At 41.0% G+C, this 22,876-nt stretch overlaps 1 protein-coding gene across 3 annotated transcripts in view; it reads left to right on the top strand.

Moving 5' to 3' along the window:
- Positions 1 to 22,876, top strand: part of SETD5 (SET domain containing 5) — a 60,760-nt gene that overhangs the window by 25,244 nt on the left and 12,640 nt on the right. Inside the window, exons 3-18 of one of the 3 annotated variants that reach the window (XM_031607161.2) lie at positions 240 to 345; positions 1,169 to 1,380; positions 1,702 to 1,760; positions 2,137 to 2,324; positions 3,323 to 3,361; positions 4,899 to 5,141; positions 9,817 to 9,965; positions 10,258 to 10,375; positions 10,797 to 10,906; positions 11,193 to 11,439; positions 11,644 to 11,724; positions 13,739 to 14,008; positions 14,771 to 15,091; positions 16,518 to 16,760; positions 19,932 to 20,061; positions 21,123 to 21,376. In XM_031607161.2, the coding sequence (XP_031463021.2) occupies positions 240 to 345; positions 1,169 to 1,380; positions 1,702 to 1,760; positions 2,137 to 2,324; positions 3,323 to 3,361; positions 4,899 to 5,141; positions 9,817 to 9,965; positions 10,258 to 10,375; positions 10,797 to 10,906; positions 11,193 to 11,439; positions 11,644 to 11,724; positions 13,739 to 14,008; positions 14,771 to 15,091; positions 16,518 to 16,760; positions 19,932 to 20,061; positions 21,123 to 21,376 (2,770 nt within the window). The remainder of the gene's footprint in view (positions 1 to 239; positions 346 to 1,168; positions 1,381 to 1,701; positions 1,761 to 2,136; positions 2,325 to 3,322; positions 3,362 to 4,898; positions 5,142 to 9,816; positions 9,966 to 10,257; positions 10,376 to 10,796; positions 10,907 to 11,192; positions 11,440 to 11,643; positions 11,725 to 13,738; positions 14,009 to 14,770; positions 15,092 to 16,517; positions 16,761 to 19,931; positions 20,062 to 21,122; positions 21,377 to 22,876) is intronic. The other 2 variants (XM_090148280.1, XM_031607169.2) reach the window with 2 other exon arrangements.

Genomic DNA, 22,876 nt, shown 5'->3' on the forward strand with positions numbered 1-22,876 from the left:
ACTGAGGCAGGTTTTATATAAGACGTGTTATCCAGGGTGGCCCTCACTGAGCTGCTTCCCTCTGTTGAAAGCAGGTTCATCCTGTACAACTTCGGCACGCATAGTGCCTGGTGAAGCACATAATACACCTTTATTTCATGAAGTTTCTTCATTCATGTGGTGAATAGAAAAGAGCTGTGAATAACTGGCGCTCAAAATGATGTTCTATTGATGGGTTTTACTTCTGGCCCTTTCTGCAGCCCAGAGTCTGTGGAAGCTAGTCCAGCTGTCAGTGAGAAGAATGTGTACTCCAGCCACGGCTATGGGGCCACCCAGAAACACAGCTATCGCGGGCTGCCTTACGCAGTGAGTACTCTCTCTGCAGTGAACCAGCTCTTTACTGTCTGCTTCGCTCTTTTTTCCTTGTTGCATAGCTTTGCCTGTTCAGCCTTAGAAGTTTTGGCTTACTTTGTGAGGGAACGCTGAGTTACAGCTGAGTTGTGCCATACGTTTTGCATTTGTGTGTTTATTATTTGTGAAGACTTGCATACATTATAGCAAGTTTTATTAGCGTTCTAGGTGACATTTTTTAAAAACTGAATGAAGTGTGACTGTATATGAATATGAAGTACTTTTCTGGCAGTGCCCTCTTTGGTTCATTTTACATTATTTGTGCTTGTTTAAACTACACAGATTTTCATATTGATAATTTATGAGAAATAAGGAGCAGTAAGAAAGAATGGGAACATGGTTTGAATGTGGATTGAACAGAATGTCATAGCATCCTTGAGGTTGAAAGGGATCTTTTGAGATGTAGCCTAAACCCCCCCCTTGCTCAGGCAGAGTCAGCTGGAGCATATTGCCCAGAACTGTGTCTGGTAGTTTGAGCATCTCAACAAACAGACTTCACAACATCTCTGGGCAACATGGTCCAGTATTTGACCACAGATGTCATCTCAGATTGACAGTTAATGATGAAGTAGCTTAGTTGCTTATATAGATTCTGAATTTTATTCACTGATGAATGTAATTCATGAAGAAAACCATTCACCTCTTTCAGAGCTTTACCTCCTTGGTAGATTGAGGAATTCAGATTACTTAACAACCGGTGTAAAACAATAATAACCTGGGAAGTTTCCAGACATCATATCTTCACATTAAAAGTAGTACTGCCAATACTCATTTTCAGGATCATAATTATGGAGCCCCTCCTCCTCCAACGCCACCAGCCTCTCCTCCTGTCCAGACCATTATACCTCGTGCAGAACTGAACGGCTTGCACTCACCTGATGAGGAGAATTCCGGGGACACTGAGAGCTCCTCAGAAGGAGAATCAATTCCCACTTGGTGCCACTGCAGTGTTTCTCAAGATGGTTTCCTCCTCAAGTGTGAGAAGTGCAGGTAAGCTTTGGTGCAGTGCAGATCTCGACTGCTCTTTGTGCTGACTTCTCAAGCCAAACTCTTTTCTTGTTTGGGCTATGGGACGGACTTCCTTTTGCTAACTGGAGCGTTCTTTCCAGTGCTTTACCTAGTATTGACCCTCCTCCTTTGCGTTGTCAGCCTGACAAGTGTTGGTGGCACCAGGAGTGGAGATGAGGATGTTAAATCGATGTTCTTATCATCCTGGGCCCCACTGAGGGCACGCATCTTGTGACATCCTGTTGAATTTCAAGTGACTTTACTCCTACAAACCAGCTTCAATTGTGCATTCTCGTTTGGCAGAGGAATGAGCAGGGGGAAGGTGATCAGACTCCGCCGCCGGAAGCAGGACAACGTGTCAGGTAAGTGAGTTTGTAATTCTGATGATAGTGACTTTTGCTTTCCTTCTACAAGACCTTTGTCTTTTGGCTGATGTAATCATCTAATTGTGATCAGCACCTGCTAACGTTCTTTTCCTGCCAACCGCTGGGATTTTCTTCGCCTCAGTTAGTTCTTGGGACAATCAGATTATCTTATGAACTAAAATGTATGTTCATCAGTGCTATTCTGTATCAGAAATCCCGTTCTCAACTTGAGAGGGAAAACCTGAGTGGTATAGTTTTCATGGGGAAGAACTGTGTAGAGCTATTGAGTCATCTTGATGGAAGTAGTTGTAAGGTTGAGCTGCTCTCTGTGGGATGAATTATAAGGTTGCTAATGAAGCACTCCTCTCTGTAGGTGGGGACAGCAGTGCAACTGAGAGCTGGGATGAAGAACTATCTCCCTCTACAGTGCTGTACACAGCTACGCAGCACACCCCTACAAGCATCACGCTGACTGTCAACCGCGTCCGCAGAACCAAACCGAAGAAGAGGAAGAGGAGCACAGAAAAAGCTCGCACTGCTCCAAAGGCCAAAAAGATCAAGGTATGTGGAATGAGATGAGCTTGCTCTAATTCCTATCAAATGCTACGTGGAATAGTTTTGAGAGCAGATTGTGAGCTTGTTAGTAGACAAGCTTTTGTCCTCTCAGGAATTGCTCTTTCTGTTGTAATAATATGACTCCTTTTATTTGTGATCTGCTAGAGTGTGTGGCTGTTAGTTTAGAATTACCTTACTCCAACTCCACCTTTATTTCCCAACACTGTCCATTCATGTTCAGAGATTTGAACTCTCATATTTTCCCTTCTGCTCTATTAGGATTTGGGGAAATAGCTCTTGGAGTCTGTCTGCTTATGCCAAAAAAGCAGTCTGTGAATGGAATGAAAAATGAAGTGAATGTGGCCTTTTTTAGCAAATGACGTTACACTGGGCTGCAGTGCTTCTTGGCACTGTTCTTCAGAGTCAGAGATGGTGTATGTGTGGAGAACTATGTAGGTAGCAATGAAGATTTACTAAGGGATGACATTACTGACTTTATTTGTGAGGGTTTGGTGACTGAAAAAATTGGAATGGAAATATGTGTTCTTTCTGATCACTACTAGTGTTACCTGATTTTCCTCACGTTTAGGGTTCCCTTGAAGTTATTATGGTAGGCACTGATTAAATAAAAGAATGGGAGCAGGAATCACGTGAAGTGTTTGAGTATGCTGTGAAGTGGTTTGATTCTCTTGTTGACCCTTTCTTCTGTCAGAGCAAATGGTTTCAATCAGGACAGTATGGCTTTTGATCCTGAGATTTTATACTAAGCATGATGCAGGACTTTTCAGTTCAGAAGTCTTGGCTGACAAGACTTCCGCTGGATTTACATTGCAGAATCTCTTTATGAATGTCCACTGGGTCTTCTGTAGGTCTTTCTGTATTTCTTGCCATCTATTGTTAAGAGTTGATCTGTTGCATAAAACCTGCCATTCCAAAGTGCTAATTCTGAGGAAAGGTTATAAAATACTTCTTTCTTCTCTTCTCTCTCCTTGTTCCGGGGGCAGGCTTTTCGAGAGGGCTCACGAAAGTCTTTGAGAATGAAGGTGAGTGGAACTGAGAAGCATCTATGATAATACTGTTGTTGTTGGTTGGTTGGATTTTTTACCCTCTAATTTTGTGCCTCTCATTGTTTGTCTGGGGAATTTTGGACTGTGGTATCTATGTCAAAATAATCCCAATCCTTTCCACACACTACAAGGAGGCCTGCTCAAAAGGGTATCCCATGAATCACCCCTTGAACCTTGCTTTTGCTTCAGATGGCTCATCGCTTTCTGTAAGTTAGTATCATCCTGTTCCAAAAGATAAGACTGATTCATGACACCTTAGAGTGAGGTGTTTAAGATGCAGAACTGGTTGTGGCTGCGCTCTTGTGAGGTCACTTATCATTTGATTGCATGGAGTTAAGTGTTAGTGTCTCTAGTAGTGTTGCCTTTTTTCTCTCCACATCCTCTTACTTGGGGTGGATGGAATGGTATATTTATCTCTTTTTTGGCAATACTAATAGGTTTGGTTATACAATATAAAGCTTATTTGACCAAAAAAAAAAAAAAAAAGGTACAGAAGAGAATTTTTGCTTAGAACTAAATATCCCTACATACACAAAAGTTACCTTGAAGTTCCCTCAGATTCCATCTGACCCCAGTACTATAGCTGGGGGTGATCCCAAGCAGTTGACTCAGAGGAAATGGGGAGATTCTGTGGTGTGTCTGTCTAGGTGTATACTTGTCTCCATAGCACTCGAGTGCCTGGAGAGGGTAAAAATATGTGCAATTTTTATGCTTTTAGTATGTATGATGAAAATGATCATTTTTCAATGGTTCTGGTTACTGATGCTTCAGTATGTCATACATCTTGGTCCTAAAAGCCAGTTAAGTTTTTTACCTCTGGAATATTACTCACTGATTATTTCAATTATTGTCAAGTAAAGAATGAGGCTCGATTTTTTTTCTACCAGCTTTTTATCTCCTCCCTTACAAGATGATATAAATAGATTACCTGATTTTACCCTCTCTTCCTTACACTGCTTAGGACTTGCAGTTTTAACCTTCCGGGTATTATCTTGTGCAGTACATTCAGTTTCTTGAAACCTTGGTGACCATTTAGCCAGTAGGTTTTTTGGAAGTATTTTGGGATCAGTCACTGCAAAGATTGAGATACGATCAGCATAATCTAGCATTATGTTGGCTGTGAGTGGGTTGACTATAAGACAAGCTTGCATGAGATTTACTTGCATTTGTGTGTTCTGTTCCTTTGCTTTTTTAATCTGCATAATTATTTTTTCCAAAGTGACTTGAAAAGAACTTCTGGCCAAATGCTGGCTTAATTTTCTTGTATGTAACAGTGCCAAATACCCATTCTCAAGAGGCCTTAGTCTGACACACAGTTCTTTATAGATTCCTGAGTGCACTGTTGAACAATATTTTTGAAGAATGGAGATTCTGAAAAAGGTGTCATCATAACCAATGCTTTCTTAACTTGGAATATATGTGCCTTTTTTGTAGTCTATTCATATGCCCAGAGCACTGTGGATAGGTTTTTCCCATTGTTTGCTAGTCATTCACTCGTTGCTCTTTGGTGCAGAATTCCCCTTCTGAAGCACATGCCTTGGATGAAAACACAGCTGAAGGGTGGGAGAATCGAATACGACTCTGGACAGATCAGTATGAAGAAGCCTTTACGAACCAGTACAGCGCTGATGTACAAAACCTGTTGGAGCGTCATCTGAACTCTAATAAAGACTACATGGGCAAAACTGCTATGCTAGACACAATCAACAAAACAGAGTTGGCCTGCAATAATACTGTTATTGGGTCCCAGATGCAGGTAAGAACTAACATGAGAAAAGAAGTGGGGTGGGTGAGATCCTCTGGATGTGGGTGTTGGGGAAGCAGAAACATAGCTGGTCATGGGAAGGACATGGCACCTTGGAGTATAGATTCGAGAACACTTGTATTCAGTTACATCAGCGTTCTAAAGTTGGGGCCTTTTGTACAGTTCTGCAGTAAGATTCACTGGTATTTTACTGTAAGTACTTCTGGTGACCGAATCGGGTAGAACCAGATCTCTTGCTTCCTGGAAATAGGAAGCTTCCTGACTTCTAGCTGAGATTTCATGGGTTTTGGGTTTTTTTTCTGATTCATACTGTGTGTGAAACTATTTTAAGAAGCCTTTCAACATTACTTCAGACTTTTTGAAAGATTACTTGGACTCTGATAACTTTCAAATACTGCATGATTACAATTGATTTTAGGGAACTGTGTGTACCTAATGTCCCTTCTGAGATATGCAGTGGTTAGTGTCTTGCCAGCTTTGTGGAATGCATGTAGACAAGGAAGAACAGTGAAAGGATGTTTGTGTTGTGTCTATTCACTCCTTCACTGTTCTGAGCTGATGTTTCATCTGGTCCGTGAGTTCTTGAATGGAGAGGAGCATTCCCACTCAGTTCAGGTGTTGTGGGGTTTCCTAGTTTGGAGAAATTGAAGATAGGTGGAACTGAAAAGGACAGGCTCCAAAAACAGACGTGGAGCACCTCTCCTTTAGAAGGGGAGCACAGTCAGAAACCTGAATATCAGGTATATGTTTGTGCTTGAATCATTCTTGTTTATATCAGGTGACTCACCTCTCTGTGAAGTTCATGTGTTCCCTCCCAACTTTCCCTGTGTTTTCAGGTAGGTGAAGCACACCAGGCAGAGCACAGATATTGCCAGTAAGAGAGAGTGCAAAACAGGGACTTTAGACTCCTTCCTTCCACTCTTGTCTCTAGATCTACAGTAATAAAACATAGGAGGAGAAGGGAATAACCTTTCCGTATGGCTGTGAGAGTGGCCTTTTTAAGTGGAACAACTGTGAAAAAAATACAGGGAGGGAAATGTTCTACTTTTCTTGAAGATGTAATATTTTCTGAGTCTTACATGTAGTTTTCTAACTCATTCACATTAATTTTAGGAGAAGACCTGAAATAAATAGTAAAGCATATGCTATTTTCTTTTTGTCACCTTCACAGCATATAGCAGGACAGATGGTTATAAAAGAGCACCATACATAAGAGTGCTTGTTCTTGCCATGCTTTCTTGCGTTTTCCTTCCCCTGTACGGGTGTAGATTTTCCCACAGGGAAAAGTGACCAGCATTCCAAGTCAGAAGGTTCCAAATGGAATCTATCACAAAGAAATAAAAAGATTAAGTTGCAAATCTTCATGGTGAGCTGCAGTTACTCTAAACAAGCTGTAAGTAGGTAGCTTTCATTCCAAATGCTGGCAAAGTACAAAGCGAATGGATGTCTCTGGTATCTCTTGGATACTGAGGAAGGCTGTCCTGGGCTGCCACTTGTCAGCCCTTCTGTCCTTGTTTTCCCTGCTCAGCAGATGGCTGCAAAGCGTTGTGAGGATGCTAGCTGGCACAGGTGTGGAGTGACCAGCCAGGAATATGAGGTCTCTCATCCTGTGCTTTATGTCTTTTATTGACTTATTTGTCTCATCTCTGATAGGTAAACTGAGAAGGTTTCTCAGTTTGCATCACCTGCCATTTCACTGAATATCATTACTGGACGTGAATATAGCTTTTCTGGATGGTGAAAAAAAATAGATACTTCAAAATGGGTAAAAATATGCAAATACTGCTCTACTTGGCCATGAAAACTCTCAAGCATGTAGAAAGGAATAAAAATAAAATGTCATACATGTCCTGTGTGCTCTTACAGTTGATTAGCTTGGGTAAACAGTGATGTGAGTGTAGTCTGTGTATTCTTCCAAGGGGAAAAAAAAAAGGGGGGGGGGAGAAGGAAATGGTGACCTAAAAGTCCCTCCAAACTAGAATGAGTAGGAAGAGGTGGGCTAAGAGTTTCACCTGGGATATGAGATTTTGATCGTTGGGATGGTCTGAATAAGCTAGTTCTCAACCATCCAAATGATGCAAAGGAAAGCTTCTGAAAACCTGAAGCTGCTTAGACCAGGAATAAAAACAACTAGATGGCCAGATGCCTGACAGTTTGAAAGCAATGAAGCGCTTTTCTGCCTTCTATTGCCAGAGCAAACCCAGGGTCATTATTTGCCCTTTGTTGCCTCTGATAGTTGCTGACTTGAGCTCAAACCCCTGATTGATTTCACATGCTAAAGTGAAGAGCCTTTATAAAATAAAGCCACCGAGTATTATGCAGATGTTGCTCTGCAAAAATATCAGAACGGTTTTGTCTGATTACCAGTCAGCAATCCCTGGCCTATGACGTACATAAAATCATTTGTTCTTTTCACACATGAAAGCATGGCAGCTAATCCTCTTCATATTTCTAAATTCAGAGAATGAAAAACAAGCTGAGCTAGGATCTTACAGAAATGCTGAGATCATTCCTGTTGTACCAAAGTGAGATAATTGTGAAGCTTTACAGATGCACTGATACTCTCTCCTCCATGGGTTTTCTTTTCCTTCCACCATCTCACTTCATCCTACTGGTGTCACAAGCTGTTTTCAAAAATGAGGTGCAAAGCAGTCATGGACCAAAGGCAGGAATGAAGGCCACCAGATAATAATTCACATTTCTGAAAGATACAAAGAAGAAACTATAGAATTGTGGAATAATTAAGGTTGGATGGAAACACAGAAGCTCAGCTGGTCTATGCCTCCTGCACATAGAGCCTGTTTAGATAAGGAGCTGATTGTAACAGAAAATAAGTGAATGTGACCACAGAATACTGCTGTTCTCAGGAAAGGAAGGCATCTTATCTTAGAGTTGACTCATGTTATGGAGTTGTTGATCAGAAATCAGGGCTAGCAGTGTGACTTCTTGGTCCTAAAATATTTCTTCTATGCCAGTTTAATGGGTTTCCCTGGAATTGGGAAATGATCTGTGCACTCTAGGCCGGATTCAAGATGTGACACTGCAAGGCTTTTCATAGTCTCTCTAATACATACATTCAGGTTTTTCCAATTGTCTGCAGATATATTGGTATGAAAATGTTTGCAAGAGTTGTGCCCTGTAGGCATGATAACATAGCACTGGATATATCTCTTCAAGGAGATCTGGAATAGCAAGGCCATTATTCCCATCTGCATAGATTTCAAATGAATATTTTTATAAAGCTATTTTTATCCTGGAGACCTGAGTGAGACAAGTCAACTAATAGATCTTACTTTATTGGCTGATCCAAGATTTGTAGTGTACTGTCATATTAAAACAATGAAAGTCTCCTTCTTCCCAAAGAGATTTATTCAAAACACATGTAAGATTGCTTTAAAAAAAAAAAGAGAGAGAGAGAAGGGTAAAGTCTGTGATTCAGAACTCTCAGCATGGTCAGTATGGAGGGCTTTATTTGCTTCCCAGTGCTGAGTGCTGCCTTAGGGCACAAACTTTTGTTTTCATGAGGTTAGATGTCATCATTCTCCTGTTTTTCAGATTGAGCCCTTTCTTAAGCTGATGTGATTTTTATTCAGATGAGCAGACTGCACAGTAGCTGTTTCTAACGAGTTTCATCAGGAAAAGTTGGGAGCTTTCCTTCAACGACATCATGTGGTTTACTTCTAATTTAGATAGATGGATGTTACTATTGCTGAAGCAAGAACACTTATGTCTCAGTTCGGTCTGGAAGAGTATCAAGAAGCAGTCCTTATGAACAATGAACTACATGCTTAGAAAGGAGCACACACAGTTCTTTTGCAGTGAGGCAGCCAGCCATCTTCACATAATTCTGCAAAATTTCCCAAATTTTTATATGCAGAGAGATGTAACCTGCTAAGCAGGGAAAGTTTTTGTTTTTATTTTAAAAATCTTTTCTATGTTCTAGTGTTTATAATATCCTCCCGTTATGCCATAAAACATGTCATTTTTTGATGCTTGTGCTTAAAGACTGCTGTGCTTTCATACTGTCAAGACATGCTGTTGTGAAAATCCATTGTAATAGAAAGTAGACTTGAACATGAAGGAGATTCACTAAATTGTCAGCACCTGCTTAAAAATGTATTTCTTCACGTTTCAAAAAAAAGTGTGATAAAATCCTCAGCACTGGTTGATCAGGAAGATGAAGAAGATTCTGGATCGAGATGGAAATTGACAGCTTAAGTCTTTGCCTTGTTAGCTAGAATTACCATCCTCTGCAAAAGGAAAAGCTTCTGTTTTTCCTCTGAATGTGTGACAACCCACAATTTAGGGAAGATTTGAGTTATTCTGTCTGTGAAAGTGGCCATAATTGCAGAGCAGTTCCCTATTAGCAGCAACTGACAGGTCTGGTTATGCCTCCTAGCTGCAAGACTAAAACCCTCCATCTGATAGATTTGCGAGTCTGTTGAAGGAAAGAAATAAATATTTTGTTTTTGATAAATATTATCAAGGTCATTGGTTATCACTAAACCATTACAGGATAACAGGATAAACAATATATTGACTGGATGTATGTGCAGTTTTTGGATGTTTTTGCCAGATGAATTTTTCTCTTCTTGTAAGCACTATTCTCTCCATGAGTTGCAGACCTTCGGTTTAAGCACTTGTATTTCACTCTGTTTTGTTACAGCTGCAGCTGGGACGGGTGACTCGGGTTCAGAAGCACCGGAAGATCCTGAGGGCAGCAAGAGACTTGGCACTAGATACCCTTATAATTGAGTATCGAGGGAAGGTTATGTTACGACAGCAATTCGAGGTCAATGGGCATTTCTTCAAAAAGTAAGAGTACTACAAAGTGATTAGTTTGAGAGCATCATGGCACAGAGAGGGCTAATGCACACTTGCAGGGCCTTTGCCATCTGTGCCATCCATAGAAATGTGAAATCAAATATATAGCCTCAGCTTGATGCTCTGCTTATGAACCAAAACCCACTGAAGTAAATCTGTTCCATCTTGCTCATGGAAATACATAGGCCTCCAGAGCAGTAGTACTGATTGAAACACTGCTTCCTGTTTTAACTGCCATGGGAATTGAGTATTTGGGGATTGAGACATTCTGTTACTTCTCCAGGCCATACCCATTTGTGCTGTTCTACTCCAAGTTCAATGGCGTTGAAATGTGTGTTGATGCCCGCACCTTTGGTAACGATGCCAGGTTCATCAGGCGCTCCTGCACTCCAAATGCAGAGGTAAATTCTCTTCACCATCACCAAAATTGCAGATAAATTTTACATAAGTCTGATGCATTGACTTTTTATGAATATTCAAACTTAGAATGCAGTAAACAGGGTGAATACTCTGCATCTCTTGCTCATTTGATGGTTTATATTTGGAATAAGAGATCAGCAGAAGGTTGGGAAAGTGAGTTTTTTCTTGAAGGGAAATGTTTCTTTTAAAGCTTTCATCTGGCTGCAGGATGATAGGATAAGCAGGTGTGAGTGGAAAAGCATAGGATGAGACACAGCAGAGAAACAGGCTTTTCCCTTTAGCAATTTTTGGATAATTATTCATGTAATATTTCAGAGCTTCTTTACTGAAGGAGTCTTCCCTCTCAGAAATAAGAAGTGCAACTTGTGGAGATGTTAGTTTCTCTCTACTTTGTTTAACAAGGTCCGTCATGTGATTGCTGATGGGATGATCCACCTGTGTATCTATGCTGTTGCCACCATTGCCAAGGACACAGAGGTTACCATCGCCTTTGACTATGAGTACAACATCTGGTGAGTCCTTCACCTCGCCCAGGAGCTCTCCACTGCCCTCCTGGACTGGACATCCTTCCTCCAGCCCTTTCCTCGCATTCTACATTTTGCTCCGTTTTCTACTGAATTGCATTTTCCGGCTATTCTGTCCAGTTCTGCTGGCATATTCTACAGTAGAGGCCATAAGGTAGCCTGCTGTCCTTGCTTTGGCACGTGGTGAGATGTTTAGTAGGAGATGCATTGAATGTCTCTGTGCAAGGGTTGAGAAATGAAGAGTGACACGAATTATGTTTGTGTTTTGGAGCAGCAACTATAAAGTGGACTGTGCGTGTCACAAGGGGAACCGGAATTGCCCTGTGCAGAAACGTAGCCCAAATGCTGCAGAACACCTACCTCCACCTGTTTTAGGCACACTGATTGGGGCAGAAACACGCCGACGAAAAGCCCGTCGAAAGGAACTAGAAATGGAACAGCAGAGCGTTGTATTGGATGAGAACATCAGTCAACAAACAGAAGAAGTTCCAGAGGGCCCTGTGGCAGTCAGTGACAATGAGGTAGAACTCCTGACACTTTGTCAAATACCTTTGTTGTTGAATGTTTTTATTGGTGGTGTGGAATCTCATCGGGGATAATTCTGTGTCTTCAGAACAGAAACTGCCTGAGGCCTTTCTTAAACCCTAGATTTCTATGAGAATCTTGAAAAGTTTAAAATGCTGCCAGATTTTGTTTGCTGTGCTAAGTCTTGACTTCTCTTTTAGGTTGCAGATAAGGAAGAGAAACAAGAAGAGGAGAAAGAGGAGTCTGTAGATGAACAAGGAACCTTGGTCCACAGCAGACGGGCAAGTACCTTTCTGTTTATCATTCTTCTTAGGACTGGCTTCATGTAGTGACAACAGGTCCAGTTGGTTATTTCATTTGTTTCAATATAAATTCCAGCTGCTGGTGGTCATCAGTTCACTCCACACAGTAGGATTTATATTAAGGCACTGCAGTTTCAAAGGTAGAGACAGATTTATTTCCTGGTTGAAAGGTTTAACTGTTAGTTTCAGGGCTATTTTATTGTCAAACTCGTACCACTAAAAAGACAGCGCTAGGTTCAAAAAAGGTAATTGCACCCTTTTTATGTTCCTGCAGTGCCCCTCATTTTGCCAGCCCAAGAATTTATGGAGCCATATGATGAGCCAGAACCTTGACCCTTTTTGATGAGTTAGGTTTGTTAACCTGCATCTGCTCCATGTATGAGTTGACAAACGGTTGTACAGATAAGTTGCCGTGAGGGAAGGGGATAGGGTGAAGTGGCAAACCTTTTCAAGAGGGATGGGCTACCAACAGCATTTCTGGCACAGATCAGCAAAAGTTGCTATATTCTTTATTATGAAATCCTTTTGTGCACCCACTATCTTGATTAAAATATTTCTTAGTGCTTTTGGTTCTAAGTCAATTCTCAACTTTCTTATATTGTTATTTTTATTTTTTGGTTTAAAAAAAGTCGGTGAAGAAAAGGGACTTCCATCCTTCGGCCAGGCAACAAATGTGTCAGAGTTTCTTGTTTTCTTTGTTCACTAAATACCCTATCCTCCATGCTTTTGTCTAATCAGAGAGATCAGTCTTCTGTGCAGAAATTTCCTGAGAATATTTTAATTGTTAAGATGGTACGGTAAATTGCAGAGCCAAGAGCCATCCAGCAGAGAGATCCTTGGATTATCCCTTGGATTTTTTTGAAGGGGCAAGGTAAAGCAGTTAGTTTCTGCTCCAGTTTGAATAAAAGCAGTTTCCCACCAGACTGGCCATAAGCTTAGAGGGAAGATGCTATTTTTAATGCAAGGAAACTGATCTCGTTCTGTATAGTTCAAGAAATGTATCCAAGTGAAGTGTTAGTTTCCCATGAGCTTGTAAGCCCTGTTCCTGTGCGTGTTTCACCAGTTAATCTCCTCTAATGAGATTCGGTTTTCTATACTTGGCACCAGTTAAATACCTGTATCTGCGATTTTCTCAATCTTAAACATTTATTTTTGTGGACTGAATATTTTTGAAACGTAGCACTACAGTGGCAGGGTTGCTGTGTGTTAGTATTGCTGTGTACTTTAAGACACTTCCTCCCCCATGGCAGTTCCTAGAAGGCACCTGATCCCACCTGCTTCTTCTTGAAAAATTCACTTGCCTTGTCTGCCAGGCTCTGCAGCATTATTGTACTGGGTCTTTTACATTTGGAATTAACAATTATTTCTGACACAGCTAGGTGATAAGATTTCCTGTTGTCTGTTTACCTAATAAATATCTCCTTGGCTCCCTGCTCTTTTATGTTCTGTTTTTCTTACCCGCTGTGTAAGCTGCTTGGACATAAGCTTTTATTTTGAGCTGGATGATCTCTTGGCAATTTGTGTGGTAGTTTTGTGCTTGCTGAAAATTACTGATTCTCTTACTTCTGTTGCCTCTGGCTTATGTTTGCTTCTAATGTTTTTTCATTAGCAAGCAGATCCATTTGTTTCCAGGTCATCTTTTCACTCCATTCTTTCTCACAGTTTTTAGTTCTTAAATCGCATTTCCTTTTGGCTATTTTATAAATGTAACTCAGTAGTATATAAGTGATCCTATTTAAGAACAAAATCTAGTTCTTATTACTCTATGAATGCATAATTACATTGTCAGTATTCTATGAAATTTGCTACATTAAAAAACACGAATACTTGAAGGAAAAAAGAAAAGAAAGCCTCGTCTTTTCCCAATCTTGCTCTTGGTTCACTGCTGTTCAGCAGTTGTTCTCTTGGCTGCTCTGCATCCCATATCTGTTCTTGCATTCTGCTGTGTCCATGATTTGCAGTGCTAACTTTGATTTACTTTTTTGTGTTCTAGTCCCGGGAAGATAGGAAGGTAGAAGCCATCATGCACATGTTTGAAAACTTGGAAAAGAGAAAGAGGAGACGAGAGCAGCCATCGGACCGGAATAGCACTGATGCTGAAGTCAGCATCAATTCTGAGACTCCTGAGCTGGAGGAAGTAAAAACAGAAACTCCTGAAACTGAGGATGCAAGTTCAACACTGAGTGCCACTGCTGCTTCAAATGTCTCTAGCAGTAACAGCAGTACTGGGGTGAACACAAGGCGGTCTTCACAAGTAGTAGCGGTAAGATAAAGATGTGTTAGAGCCTGCATACCAAACCCATAAGCAGCTTGTCTTATCAGGACTGGGAGAAACTTCAGAGTGTCTCTAGACTGTTCTCACCCAGACAGGGCTGGCTTTGAGGTCAAATCATGTAGCCCTGTGTTTTACCCTGTCTTGTCTTTAATACTTCCAAGGATGGAGATTGCACGTCCTTTGGATCCAGTCATCCAATTCTCGTGGTGAAGAACTTTTGCCTTTTATGCAGTCTGAATATACGTATATATGTTATCTCGTCTTCCCACTAGGTGCTGCTGCAAAGAGCCTGCATTTTTTTGTGCCCTCAGTTTGAATGTAAGAAGGCTTTTCTTAGGTGGCACTTTTATTTGGGTAGATTTAAGCCTAGCTCCTTCACTCAGTGGGCAGCATATATTAGGAGGTCTTTTCCTTTTTCTTTGTGCTTGTTTTTTTGGGAGGGTTTTTTGCTTGCTTTATTTTTTTTCCTGTCTACATTCAGTGCGTGTGTTCCCATTATACACCAGATGTTTTACCTAGGTATTTTCACAGATACTTGCCTAGAATGATGCTTGCCAACTCAGATCAGAGGTGAGCATAGTTGCCTTAAGACAAATAGCAAGTTGAATAATGCTGCTGTCTTACTTAAGACCAGTATATTAGCTGACCTCTTAAGAACACAGCAAAGGAAATAATAGTGTGTGTCAGTCTTTTAGAAGAGAAATAGAAGGCTCCTAATGGTGCTTGGACTGATGACAATTTATTTTGTAGGATGTTGTCCCAGAAAAAACAGTTACTAAACCTGCTCCAGCAAAACCCTCCAGGCCGCGACCAAAAAGTCGATTCTCTCGATACCGGACCAGTTCAGCACAAAGACTGAGAAGACAGAAACAAGCCAATTCCCAGCAAGCTGAACTTGTACAGGCTGTCTCAGAGGAGGGAAGCACTGCCAACTTGGTAACCACAACAGATGTCACCAGTGTAGAAGGTCCAGGAGAAGGCAGACAGTTGATGGGATCTGACCCAACTGTTATCCTGGCTGCAGGATCTCAATCTAATCGGACTGCAGTGAAGTACCCCAAAACTAAAAAGGTAAATATGATCAAGTACTCAAACTGGACAGGGAAAAAGTAGGTGCTTTGTTGTGGACTTTAGGGAAAAGTTGGCTCAGGGGAAACTCTTCTTCAGAACACTCAGAATGATCTGATTTTACATTGGCTTTATTTTTTCTCTTGTAGTGTCTAAGAGCCCTCATCATGAGTCAGATGGCTGCTCAGTGCCGTACAAAGACCAAGAAATGAGTAGCAGATCAATGCAGTTAGTCTACATAGAACTTAGATATCAGCAGGCTGATTGAGGTGCAGTAGAAATGGTCTCACTATTGGGTATAGCAAAGAGCCTAGAAAGAGACAAATCGTACAGCTTTATCTTTGTGGGGAGGTAACTACTTCCAGCTTGAGGGGTCCTGACAAAAGGGTTGTAGGGGGATTGTCATTATAAGGAATTGGGTGGTGGAGGGTGAGCCCTGATTGAGAAAGCAAAAAGTAATGTCTGGTAATGTCTGTGGTAAGGAAGAGAGGCTGAAGAAAAGACTGTGCTCTTTGGGGGCACACTAAGCTTGAGGTATTACCCAGTCATTTGTAAGGTGCTAGGCAATTCTCGGAGAAAACAATTCATGAACTGCATGCATACAGTCTTGAGAAGTTTTCTCCATGCTTTCAGTGTATTGGAAGCAAGGAGGAAAAGGCTGTCAACCAAGAATTTTACATTAAATCAAACAGCACAGAGATGAAAAGAGACTTGCTTAAAAAAAAATAAAACAACAATAAAACCACCAGAATTAATTATAGGTTATTGCATCCTGCAAAGGATAGTAGAAATTCTCTCGTGTATACTGCCAAGAGGATGAAGAGAGAAAAGTTGAGCCATTATGTAGTAAGAGTTAGGAGGAATATAAGTTTAGAATAGCATAGCAGTATATTGGGTATGGAGATCAGAGGCAGCATCTTTTATGGATGGGTGGGGACAGCAGGATGGGGGATATTTGTTTAGAACAAAATGGAATAGGTTAGCTTTCAGCTTGGTAGAACTGAAGACTGAGAGGGAAATGTGACTGCAGATTAAAATGTGCAAGCTGGGAGAAGTTTTTCAGGGAAATGAGAGATTGCAGAAGATAGAATGTACTGGGAATAAATAAATAGCTATGAATACAGTTAGGCTTGCAGCTAGAAACTGGCTTAGAACAAGGCAGTCAAATTCTAGGTGAACCTTCTAATAATATTAATGAAGGTAAAATTGTGCTACTTCTATAAAACAGGATTAACTGACGCTGTGCCTACAATAGATAAGAATTGTAACTGATGCAGCAGAATTGTGGCTGTGTTCTTTCCTGTTGAGGAATATAAGGAGGTTTTAGCATACAAGCTGACCCCAAGATTGCTTTCCTGTGTGCCTTTGTGCCATATCACCTTTCTTCTTCCTCTGTGCTAGTTGCATTGACGTGTGTTTTCTCCTTCAGTATCTTGTTACGGAATGGCTGAATGACAAGGCAGAAAAGCAGGAGTGCCCTATTGAATGCCCTCTGCGCATTACTACAGACCCAACAGTTTTGGCAACAACTCTAAATATGTTGCCAGGTCTCATCCACTCCCCGCTAATTTGTACCACACCTAAACACTACATTCGTTTTGGATCACCTTTCAACCCGGAGAGGCGTCGAAGGCCCTTTCTGTTGGATGGAATTTACAGCTCCTGTAAAAAGGTATGTTTGCTCATGTCTTACCTTTGGGGGCTGTATACTCATCATGCTATTACTGGCGTGATCGTAAATCTGTCCTGTTCTCTTTGAGCCTGTTTCCATGTATTCGTGCTGAGCTGGCCTTCTCTGGTGTCTTGAGGCAGTCTGTAGGTGGTGACTGCTGACCCTCTCCTATCCAGGGTTCAGGTCTTCATCCTTGCTTTTTACTGTAGCAGAACTGTTCTGTGATCTCCTTTGAAGCATTTATTTTTGCACCTGTAGTGGCTGTTTATTATCCAGCATACCTGATTTGAGGGGTTTAATTGTTACCTTTAGAGTGCATTTCCTCACTACTTTCACAGCCAGAAGATGATTGGTGTTGTGGGGGTAGGACAGTGTTCCAGAACACCTTGGGAATATAGTGCTTCAGTCAGGTTCTGCTCTCTTTGGAGAGCCTGTGTTATTTAGCAGAGCCTTTCACAAGAGCAAGCCCATGGCTCTCTTTTTGGGATCACAAAATAGCTGTCTATTTGTGGCCCTGTAGGAAGCCTAAGCTGAGTCCAGCTGAGTATTTTGTTTCTCCAGAGGTGGTATGTGGCCAGCAAATGCTAGCATTTACCCATCTACAGGGAAACAGTAGTTCAGTCACATTACTATCTGAATCCATCTTGCTTGTCACCTGTCAGCTTTGCTCAGAGGCTTTTCCAGTTCCTGTATAATTAATTACCTGAGAGCAACTTTATGGAAATCCTCTCTGATCTCGCAGTCTTGGTGGCCCTCAAAGTTAGGCACCACGTCCTGGTTTCCTTGCCCTCTTTTGCAGGAGTTATTCCAAAGAGAAGTTTTGGACTTCGCTATTCTCACCTCCAGCCAATTTGTTGCCTTATGCTAACACATGCTTAGGGAAAAAAAAAGTCTCTCCTCATTATTTCCTTCGTAGATACAGCTCTGATGGTTCATATATACTCATGGGAACAAAGTCCTGTTTGCTTCCATGGGCAATCTTCCCATGCATCTTTTGTTACCTTTGGCTATTTTCTAGTCATACAGTAATTGTGACTCCTTGAGAGAGAATGGAATAGTCTCACTATGGACTTCTTTCATTTGCTCCACGTCTTTTTGAAGTCAGTGAACATTGTTTTGCAGCTCAGGCATTCTCAATGCTGAATAAAGCAGAAAGCTACTTTGTGTCATGTAGCCTATACCTATTTGTGCTTCCCAGTATGACAACTGAATTTTCTTTTGACAGGTTGATTTAGACCTGTTCAGTCTGTGATTTACCATGTTTGTTACAAAAAATCCATTTTTTTCAGGGCCATAATTTTAGAAGTGATTGTTTCTGCCTTTGTATGGTATTTTCTTCTAGTCTGTATTGAGCTGTGTCCTGTTTTTTCCCATCCATTTCCCAGTTTGCAAAGAAAATGTTGAATGCTGTCTCCTAGCATGTTCTTGTTCCTCCTAGGCTGACATAATCTGAAAACTTAAGCACACTGCCTGTTCTGTTACCTAAATAATTAGTGAAACATTGCAGGATTCGGTGTCCAGAACCTATGTTGCAGATTTTTTAATACATTTCTACTTTTTGAAATAAAATAATTTATAACTGCTCTAATAAGGATTTTCATCTGCTTTATAGGAGTTCCCCAGTTTTTCCACGGAAAAGACTGCTTGCTAGCATTTGGTGTTTTTATCACTGCTACTGAGAGCCTGGAGATGTAGGAAAAGGTCTGCTTCTCGTGCTCAGGAATGTTCAGAAAGCTCTCACAAGGAAGACCTCCTTTTCAGCTAGCTAAGGTCTAGAAATGGTCCAGAACTTGATGATATTACTCTCCTATGACCTGATCTTTGTTGTTTCTTCTTGATTATTCAGTCAGGAATGATGATTTATAAAGGTCGCTCAAATAGATCACATGTATTTTCTTGGATTGTCTGCAGGTTTCTTCTTTAATCTACTGAGAACTGTGCCAAAAAACTAAGCTGATCTCAACTTGCATCCAAAGCATGCCAATATCTGAACCTTACAGGGAAATTGAACTGGCAGATCAGATGCCACATTTGAGGTAGCAGTGCTCCACAATGACTGGCTAGCACTCCACACCCTTTGTAGTGGCTGCAGTGTAATTCGCTGAGATAGATTTGAACAAAGAAAGTGTCTGCTGCACGGTAATGAAGGCCATCAGAATAGATCCTGCTCTTCACCTTTACTTTAAAGAATTGTGACCACTGAGTTTCTGACACACTTCCATGGTAGCTTGAGGAATCATACACTACATATGTGTAACTCTGATAAGACACATTGCTGATGTACAGAAGAACTAACTGGGTTACTGAAAAGCAAAGTTATGATCTTAAACCTTTCTTGGAGAATAAAAGACTTGTGAAGTGAATCTCGTGGGTAATCTGCCTCCTGTCATCTGGCTGAATTACCTTTTTGTTCTCCATTTTGTATTTATTTTTTATAATAAAGTAACTGAAGGTTTCCTGCCTGCCATCAGGAGTTGGTTTGGATCAAGACATGGAGCTAGCACAGCCACTGTAACAGCTCGTTTGATGAGTCTTCAAGTTCACATCCATGTTCTAAAGACCGCCGTGATTTTTATCTCTTTTATTAGTAGCTGAAGAAAAGATTCCTTTTTTTTTCTTTCTTTTTGTTCTAACCCCCCCTTGAAAACTGCTGCTTGTGTTTTATCAGATGTTTCTGTTCTTTTTTTTCTGCCTGGAAGCAAGCACAGTGCTGGAAGAACTATGTGACTAAGCTCAGCCATTTCTCAGGGGAATTGTTAGAGCAGAATCTATGTAAGGCGCTAATATGCCTTAGTGAGGCAGTGTGCTCATGCTCCTTAGCAGGAAACAAGATTTTGCAAAAAACAAGGTTTTAAGATACAACTCATTTTTATTAATGAAGCTTGTTTCTAGTAGCTCTTGGCTGCCAGCTTTTTAAATTTTATTTATAATTTGTTTTTTGTTTGTTTTTTACTTTTGTTATTGCTGAAGACTTGTCGCTAGTATACATTTCATCAAGAGCACGTAGTCAGATCCATCACAGTAGCTGTTAGTATGTGTGAAGAAGGTAATCTCAATGTTCTGAGCAGTTTGCCCCACTGCACAGTAGTGTAGGAGTTGAAGTACATCCTGCAAGATTACATGGAAAGTACTGGAGGGGTTGCACGTTTATGTAGTCTCGTTCCGTTTCAGCGCTGGATCAAACAAGCCCTGGAAGAGGGGATGACTCAGACCTCACCAGCTCCACAAGAGAACAGGACCCAATGTCTATACCAAAGTAACGAGAACAGCAGTTCTTCCAGCATCTGCAAAGATGACACAGGTGAGTACTGAGCACCATGAGGGCACTTGAGTGAAGCTGGGGAAGCTGCTGAATAACAAAGGCAGTTTTACAGGTTGACATCTTAATGTGTACTGCTGCTTCATGGTACATCTTTCTGACAGGTGAGAATGTTACTTTGCCATTCATTCAAATTTCTGTAGACGCATTCTAGCTTTGAGCATCATATGTTAAATTTCTCAGTATTTTCCTATGAAAAGGCAATCACTTTATCTTGCATCATTGACCCCAGTGTCACGTAATCATTTGTCCAGTGGTGGGAGGGGAAGTACAATTTAATCTCTTTTCAGCAGGATGCTGTTAGATGGACAAAAAATCTGCTGACTATAGAAAGATGTAGCAAAGTCTGAGAGGCATGTATGTAATGAGCAAATCAATCTCAAAGATGGAGGAGCTCAAATCTGTGAGGAAAGCAGCAGGATGGTTAAGTATTTTGTCTGAATCTTTCTGCGGAGAAAGAAGTTGAGAAGATCCACCTGAATGTCCAAGAATGACAGGCAGGAAGCTAGATAATATGCAGATAATAAAAAAGTGATTATTGAAAAGTTAAATTATTGAGAAACGAACAGAGTGCTAGAACCATTAAAAGCACATCCCTGAGAAATACCTGAAGAAGCAAACAACTAAGCTGCAAGATTTACTTAATTGTTAGGTTTTTTTTTAACTGCACATCAAAAAAGATATTATGGAAAGGGATTAATCTTTTGTGGGAGTAAAATATGTTTGAACTGCATTGATATTTCATATAGGGTTGAACTTGAACTACTGGGTTCAAGTAATGAAAACTGCTGTTTGTGATTTGTTCATAGCAGTGATACTGACGTTTCCTTCTGACCCTCCCCTATACTATATGCCTTCCTGGCTCCTGTGCCCCTAGCTCCCTCTTGTGCTTCTTTTCTACTAGCTGAAATATTTTCTTTTCTTTCATGACAGTGTTGGAGATTCATGGGCTCCATTTGGGTTGGGAGCAGGGGAAAGGAGATGGTGTGTGATTTGCAGTTGTTCATGGTGCAGTCTTATCCTCAGTTCACTTTATTTTTCAGATTTGCTGAGTCCCCTGAAGAAATGGAAGTCTCGCTACTTGATGGAGCAGAACGTTAAGAAGCTGCTGAGGCCTCTGTCTCCTGTTACCCCTCCGCCTCCCATCCCTTCAGTTCCTGGCTCAGTGAGCCCACAGCTGGCTACGCCCTGCTCATCTGTGCCAGGAGAGGAGGAAAGTCGCAATGGTTATGGTGTGATGTTCTCACCAATTCCTTCTCTGGCTGCTAGTCGCTGCAATACTCCACTACAGTTTGAGGTAAATCCAACTGGAGGCTCGAAATGCCAAAAAGAGAGGAACTGGAAGATAAGCCACAGAGGTAGCATTAGACGCACCTTCCTTTTTTAGTATGCAACTATCTTCCTGAGCAGCATCATGATGGCAGACTCAAGTACTGCTGCCTTTTTCTTCTACTCCACTTCTGTCCGTAGCAAATTTCTTTCTCCATTAAATTTCAAACCTCGTAGCAGCCCAGCCTCCCCTCACATCACATCAGTAATATTAGATTGGTTCTTTTCTTCATTTCTACGACTCCCATAATTTGCAGGATCTTCAGTGTTCTTCAGTCATCTTCCCTCCTTCATCTCTCATTGCCCATGTGGTTCCCAGTCCTCCATGTCTCTTCCAAAGAGTGTAACAGTGTTCTAGTTTCCGTAGGCTGTCTGACACATCCTCAGCTTCTTTTTCCCTCGACAGATTTCAATCATCCAAAATATGGTAGAAATATTTTACATCGCTTTCCCCTGTGTTCTTCATTTCTCCTTTTTCTTACTGGTGTAGCAAGTCAGTACTTTATGCCTTTGATTTCATGACAGCTTCCTTATGTGCAGAAGTACTGAGCAGGCTATTTAGGTGGATTTCCTTGCTCTCAACTGAGCGAGAGTTATGTGAATCTATCCAGCCAGGACTTTCCACCTCCATTTTGTGTTGCATTTCTTTATGTGAATAGGAATTGTGCTGTTTGTAGTTTATTTTTAGTTTATAGTATTGCATATTTTCATTTAAAAATTTGAAGAAAAAAAAAGTCTGCTGCTCAGACTCTGCCATTTAAAACTATTAAAAATAATTCTGTGCAGTGACAGACTGCTCTATACTGGAGACTGTTTTGCTCCCTCATCTGCTTTGCAGCAGAGCAAGAAGTCCTTTGTGGTATTTTTAGCTTAGTGTGCTTCTGATTATTTTCTTTGAGAACTGTTTTTTTGTAAGGTGTCTGAAAGGCATATCTGTGGAGGTCAGCAGGGAAGATTGTGGAGCACTGAGGAGAGAGATGAAAGGCTGTTTCAGGCACAGAGCTTAATTGTAAATTGTCCTTACTTTTGCTGTGGTTGAGGTAGTAGATCAGAACAATATTTCTGCACCTCCACAGTCTAATCACTGATTTTCAGTCTCACCTTAGCATGTTGGTTGCAATGTTAGAAGCCTGTATTTCACTATGTTTGTATATGCTTGCCCCATTTACCTTTTTTCCCTCTAGACCATAGGCAGCTTTGTTCAAATTTCCGCATTTCTCTAAACACAGCTCGTTCATAACAAGTCTGTTTTAATGTCATGTCTGTTTCATTTAGTTCTTCATTCTAACTTGAGAGAATATGTCTCACAAAATAAACTCATTCAAAGGTTTTTACTTTAGTCCTGTGGCCGTATAGCATTGTGAGAAGAAAACTACAGTGATTCTTTTATTGGTTTACAAGCCTCCTCGAGTGAGCAGGTGATGATGTACTGCTGGCTTGCTGGGGAATCATCGAATCATAGAGCCAT

Source organism: Phasianus colchicus, chromosome 11, assembly GCF_987193195.1.
Source record: "Phasianus colchicus chromosome 11, bPhaCol1.hap1.1, whole genome shotgun sequence".
Taxonomy (NCBI): Eukaryota; Metazoa; Chordata; class Aves; order Galliformes; family Phasianidae; genus Phasianus; species Phasianus colchicus.